The following is a 6,992-nucleotide window of genomic DNA, read 5'->3' on the forward strand; positions in this document are numbered from 1 at the left end:
TGATCACTAACTGAGAGTCACCATAAACAGTGAGTGAATCTAACCCCATATTCAGAGCTAATTCAAGCCCAATTATCAAAGCCTCATATTCAACCGAATTATTTGAAACCGCTGAAGTTAGGGTGAACGTGTACGGGATTATCCCCTCGCTTGGCGTCACAAAGACGACTCCAGCACCTGCCCCTGATCGTCGACATGCGCCATCGAAGTACATTTGCCCACATGTACTAGCAACTGATGTAGTGAACACCTCTTCATCTGGCAAGTCATCATCTATGGGGAAATCATCGGGTATTGGATGTGTGGCTAGGAAGTTAGCTAACGCCTGCCCCTTCATGGCCTTTTGTGGCACAAACTTTATATCAAATTGCGACAAAAACATCACCCACTTAGCCAGACTACCTGAAAGCACCATTTTATTTAAGATGTACCTGAGAGGGTCTGCTCTCGATACGAGGTGTACAGTATGCTCTAACATGTAATGGCGCAATTTTTGTGCTGCAAACACCAATGCGAGACATATTTTTTCCATGTCCGGATAGTTGCACTCAGCCCCCACGAGGGTGCGACTAAGGTAATATAGGGACATTTCTTTTCCGGACTCATTATTCTGTGCTAAAAAAGCTCCCAACGACATAGGCATGGCTGCCGTATATAGGATCAGAGGACGCTCCTTAACTGGTGCACCCAGGATAGGTGGGTGTATAAGGTATTTTTTAATGTCCAAGAATGCATTTTGGCATGCTTGGTCCCACTCGAATGAGACACCCTTTTTCATGAGACGTGAGAATGGCTTACATCTTCCTGATAAGTTTGAGATAAATCTCCTGATATATGCCAGGTGACCTTGGAAACTATTTAGTTCATGTAGGTTTGTGGGTGGTGGCATTTTGACGATCGCTTTCACTTTATCTGGGGCAATTTGGATGCCATTGTTTGTGACCAAAAAACCAAGAAATTTCCCGGAAGAAACTCCGAACGCACATTTCATGGGATTCATTTTCAAGTTATGTTCCCTCATACGCTCGAAAACCATTGCAAGATGTTTCATATGGTCTTCTTCACGTATTGATTTTACCACTATGTCATCAATATAACATTCAACGATTACATATAACAACCCATCTAAAACTATGGTCATCGCTCGTTGATATGTCGCCCCTGCATTTTTGAGCCCAAATGGCATGACCTTATAACAGAATATGCCTTTGGGCGTTCTGAAAGCCGTTAACTCTTCATCTTCTGGCGCCATTTTATTTGATTATATCCAGAATATCCATCCATAAAAGAAAATATTTCATGGTTCATGGTAGCATCGACGAGTATTTCGGATATAGGTATAGGAAAATCATCTTTAGGGCATGCTTTATTTAAGTCCCTAAAGTCTACACACACACGGATTTGACCATTTTTCTTTTTAACTGGAACAATATTGGAAAGCCACTTGGGATATTTAACTTCCCTAATGAATCCAGCAGCTATAAGTTTGTCGACCTCGGCTTCTATCTTGGGGAGTAGCTCGGGTCGAAATCTCCTTTGTGTTTGTTTCACTGGGGGAACATCGTCTTGCACGGCGAATCGATGCACCGCCACTTCAGGATCCAAGCCTGGCATTTCCTCATAAGTCCAGGCATTTCCTCATAAGTCCAGGCGAAGACATCTTTGTTCACAGAAAGGAACTTACGATATTCATCTTTCTTCTCTTTGGACAGACGTGCGCCAATAAAATTCAGTCGCGGATCCTCGACTGTCCCAATATTTATTTCTTCCAAGTCATCAATAGTTGGCTGATTACCATCCTCCATTTGTGGGGATGCCTCAATTGGGTCTACAAATTCAGTCGAGGTCATGCCAACCTCATAGCCCAGCCCATGTGTCGAGGTCATGCAAACCTCATAGCCCAGCCCATGTTTTTTTCTTTCAAAGGCTGGCCCTCATGTAGAGCTTCGAGTTTTCTCGGGACAACGCCTTTTCAAATGGCGCTTGCTGCCCCCAGCCATCGCACAACGACGGGCCAGTGAGAGTATCATATCCCATTCTCTGCATCATATACAAAACTCGGTTATCGTACAGAGAAATAGGCAATGACTCATCATCTTTATTTTCCAAGGTGATATGAACCACATTTTTATTTTTATTTTCACACTCATGCGACTTCTCTTTATCTTGCTCAATTTTATGTTGAATCAAAGGAGGTAAGAGCATAGGCATTTTGGTACCTATTTTAACATATGATTTATCGATGACACGGAATATTGGGTCACCGTCTTTCCTTTGGTCACTTGGTATATACTGATAAATCTTTAGGCCAGATGAGGATTCTGCAGCATTTTTCTTTACCATATTTGATTCAGGTAGTACTACAGGCCTTGGCTTGTGTACTTTTTCAACAGGCTCAAAGTAGACTTTCGCATCGGCGTAGAAAGATTCAGCTACGGTGAATGGTCTCTTATCTGCAAATATTCTTACTGTTTCTCCATATTGCTCTTTGTACTTGACACACTGATGGAGTGTAGATGGCACAACCTGATTTTCATGCAACCTTGGTCGGTCCATCAGTGCATTGTAAGATGTGGCTGCATCAATTACATGGAATCTCACGTGTGTAGATAACGCTTCCATTTTTAGTACTAAGGAAATGGTACCCATGGCCTCTTGACCTGACTGGTTAAAGCCGTGAATGACCACATTTGACCGACTCAAATCCTTAGGGTAATATCCAATCCTTTTCAAAGTACGCAAAGGCAACAAATTTATGGCAGATCCACCATCTATCATTATGCGATTTGTCGGCAAGTCGTCAATCTCACCAAACATAAGAAGAGGTCTGTTGTGCTTCTTTGCTCCTAACAACATGTCCTCATCCGTGAATGTAATATTTAACACATAATTTAATTCAGTTTCAGTCTGTGAGACTTCCATTCTATAATCTTCAGGAAATGACAATGCTGTAACTAGTGCTTTACGTAAATCCGAGGAAAGAGACAAAGCATCATACACAGAAAGCATAGCTGGTATTTTCTTCAAATGAGAGATTACATCATACTTGACCGACACCTTAGAAGGCGGGTCAATTGTCTCATTCTCGGTTACATCTTTGTTCCTAGGCTCCTTTCTAGGTGGAGGATGTGGGTCAACTAACTGGCGACCTGATCTAAGGTGGACCTGATCCACTTCAGGCGCATCTTCTTCGGGGAAGTGAAGAGACTCGCTATCATCCTCAGACACACCTATAGTGAGAACGTTGAATTCTTCACTAGGCGGAACTTTCATGCGCTTCGACATATGTTGATATTTCTTTGGTACGAAGCGCAGAGGAGCAACATCTTCCATCACTCGGGGTAGTACACGGTGTTTTGGCCGCTGTTCCCTCCAGTCTTGGGGTTCTTGAGAAGCTGGTACACTGGGCCATCCATCACGGCTGCAGGGAACGTGAGCCTCTCTTTTACGCTGACCCTGGGACGTGGTCCTATGACCGAGGTACGTGAGGAAGCCTGAAGAGATAATTGGGGTAAATTCATATCCTGATGTAAAAATCATATCATCATAGGTTGGCCTCATATTTGAAGATGCGCAACTCATCGAGCTATCTTGAAGAGTGGCAACATTTGCTGTAGCCATCTTCTTTCCTTTCTTTAAACATTTGAGGAGATCAGTATCAATGGTCCCCTCATCGATCATTTTCTGTATGATATTCTTCACAACAAAGCAATCTTTGAGTGTATGGCCCAAAATGCGATGGTAGTGACCGAAATTTGGGTCATGAAATTTTGAAGCTTCTTCTGGCCTTTTAGGCTTGGGAAGTTCTATAAGACTCAACTCCTTTAAACCATTAAAAAGGTCATCAATTTCTTCTACAGGAAAAGAATACTCCCTGTTTTGTCGCTCGTTGAGAGTTGGCCTCCTACTGACCTGTGCATCTCGCTGCCCTTGATTCCCTATAGGTGATCTTCCGGGCTGCAACTGAGGTTTTACCGTCGTTGTCTCCATGGCTTGTGCAGACCTTGGTTTGATCGGCAACTTTTCACGCTGACCACCTTTGTCTGTAGGTTTGTTGAACGTTGTTTTTGTTCGACGAGCGACAAGCTGCATAAAATTTTCTATGTCCGTGGATTTTGAAGCTAACTCTTCAAACGTGAGGGGCCTCACTCCTTGTAACTGGACAGCCACTTCTGAGCGGAGATTGTTCATGCACATGCGCACTGCTTCTGGCTCAGTGATTGGCTGTGGGCAATGAAGACTTAGGTTTCTCCATCTATTTATGAAATCAGCCGCCCTCTCGTTGAACCCTTGTTCAGTTTGGGTCAACTCAGTTATGCCCACCGTCCTCTGTGTGCTATAAAACCTCTCGAGGAATGAGTTTTGCATTTGTTGCCACGTTTTTATAGAGGTTGGAGGCAACTTGCTGTACCAAGTGAAGGCAGGCCCAGACAATGTCTGTACAAACTGCCTAAGGAGAAGTGCTCCGTTGTTAGCTGTATCCTGACAAGCAGCAAGAAAGTGTGCTATCTGCTCATGGGGAGATCCACTCCCGTTGAACTTACTAAACTGCGGCTACCTATAATTTGTTGGGAAAGGAACTAGGTCCACATCAGGTGGGTATGGCTTAACATACCCTGGCCGCATCGAGTACAGAGTTTGCATTAATTGCGACTTTACCCCTTCAGCGATCATTCTTTGGATCGCCTCAAGGTTAAGCCCTGCTCCTCCATGTTGGCTGCTACCACTTGCGCCACCATCCCCTTCATTTCCTTTGCTCTGGTTATTGCTCATATGAATTCGAAGGGCTGCTAGCTCGTCTTCCTTTTGCTGAAGCGCTGCCGTAAGGTTGGCTAATTGCTCCTCAACGGGACGAGTTTCATTCGCAGCTAGGACTTGTTCTGTATGCTCTGCACCATGGTGAAGTTCTATCTCATTCTCAGAAGGACAAGGAGTGATATTTGATAGGGGATTGTAAGACCCCCCATTGCTTGACCCAAGTTCTTCATGATCTGAACTCTTCTAGCTCCGCGTCGTGCGGCGAGGACCTTCTACAACAGTCTTACGTGCCTTCTTCCTCTTGAAGTGTATTGATGCTGAGGAGGTCTCGCTACTATTGTCTGTCACCCCTTTGACACCAACTGGCATTGCGTTGAATACTTCAAATGAGTTGCTTGAGACCTTCTTACGAGTTGGCCATGGAGCGAGAGTTCTGGTAGTCTTGTTTTTTGTACTTGCCATTTCTTTTGCCCCATTTCCTCCACTGACTTGGCTTGTTGATGGAGAATCTCTTCCTTGTATTCTGCTATAACCCGAATCGGCTCGTACTGCCATCTCTCTTTGTTTCAGGGCGGCCCGCTTTTTGCGTGCATGAGCAGCCTTCTTCACATACTCTTGTCGTCGTGGATCTGCCTTCACAAATTCTTCATATTTTGGCCACTTCGGTAGAGTTTCTACACGCCGCATGATGGCGCCACCAACATTATCAGCGGAGATAGAGCATCCTGGAAGTATTTCCTTCAAAGCTTGGCAAACATTCTGTGTCATGATGGCATGTAAGCTAGCATGGCTCCCCCCATGGATCCTTGCATTGATCTTCCTTTCTCTATTTCTGATGGGATATGCCACTTGCTTCCGCTGTTGATTGGTTATGTTTGCATCAGTTGCCACTGGGAAATCAAGCCATGCACGGTGAGCCCTCTGCCGTCGACGACGACGACGTGCTGGATCAACTGAGCCTTCAAATGATGGTCTTGGTGCTGGCACTGATGAGGACAAAGGATCTGATATTGTAGCAATTGGATCCACATGACCAACTTGGAAGTCATCTGAAGTGACAAACACCCCCTGCCACTGGAGCGAGCGTCTATTGCTTGGCTCTCCCACTAGGCATGGTCCAATGGGATTATAGCCCATGGTGGGGATAAATTCAGGTGCATCAACACGCAATTGGTTTCTTGGGCGAGCCGGTCCTTCATGTGAGGAAGATTCAGTATCCTCAGCCATTACACCCTTCCCTTTGTCCGCGGAGCAAGCCCTTTGTGCTGCCCCTACGTTGCTTGGGTTAAGCTTATGTGAGCTTTCTCCTGACCCTTCGTGTGCGCCCACCCTAAGTTTTGAAGGTGTAAGGGGCACTGCGACTTTGGTCGATGTAGTTGAGGCAGATTGTTTTGGTGATGCCACCTTTAGTGATCCTGTCCGTTTTGCAAGAACGGGCCACTCTTCGGGTGTCATACGAGCAACCTTTGCTGGTACCTCATGGCTTATGACCTTGGTAGGTGGCATCTTGGTGAAACCAGGTGGAACTGAAGTAGATGAAGAAGCTTCGCGCACATGCTGATCCTTAGATGCTCTTGCAGCTGCACGCATCCTTCTCTTTGCTGACTTTGTGAGCATAGGAGTAAACCCCTCCTTCAGTGCAGAGGAGACTTCCTTTTCTTCTGGCTTAGCTGGGGATGCAGTTGTTGTTTCCAAACTCTTGCTAACTGCAGCCACAAGCGGAACAATTGGCACATCCAGCCAGAGGTCACCAAAGCGGACAGTGACAAATTGCTGGACCTGTCCCTCCATACCTTCAAAATAAACAAAACCATATATTTGTTTTCTTCATCTATTTTCTGTATATGCGTACATAATGTTTTATGCTTTATGTACTATGGAAATTGATATGTTGCAATCCTATGTTGGAATTCGAAGATGAGGGGAGAAATATGTCCCACCGGGCGTACCAAAATATGATGACGGGAAAATGGCGGGCGTGAGAACACGCGTCCACGTCATTGATACGGAATAAATTTAAATGCATACAATAAAAATAGGATCAAACATTGCAGGTACATTATTTCCAGAACTCTTACATTTACGTAAAAATTCTGTTAATTACATATCTGAAGAGAAAACCCCTGATTAAGAATTCCAACATATCTATTACATAGGATTACATCACATGCCTATTACAATATTTTACAAGAGAAATCCTCCTCGCGGTCGACGATGAACTCCTTCTTGGTGAA

General features: G+C 44.7%; 1 protein-coding gene across 1 annotated transcript; it reads right to left on the reverse strand.

Moving 5' to 3' along the window:
• Positions 1 to 3,332: 3,332 nt before the first annotated feature.
• LOC147970331 (uncharacterized) lies at positions 3,333 to 6,549 on the reverse strand. The gene is made up of 2 exons (XM_087522631.1): positions 3,579 to 6,549; positions 3,333 to 3,469 (listed from the first exon to the last, which is right to left on the reverse strand). Exons 1-2 carry the CDS (start codon positions 4,366 to 4,368, stop codon positions 3,333 to 3,335), a joined length of 927 nt encoding a protein of 308 aa, XP_087378757.1. The 5' UTR covers positions 4,369 to 6,549.
• Between the last annotated feature and the right edge of the window lie 443 nt (positions 6,550 to 6,992).

Source organism: Triticum urartu, chromosome 5A (genome assembly GCF_056163025.1).
Source record: "Triticum urartu cultivar PI428250 chromosome 5A, HENAU_Tu73, whole genome shotgun sequence".
Lineage (NCBI taxonomy): Eukaryota > Viridiplantae > Streptophyta > Magnoliopsida > Poales > Poaceae > Triticum > Triticum urartu.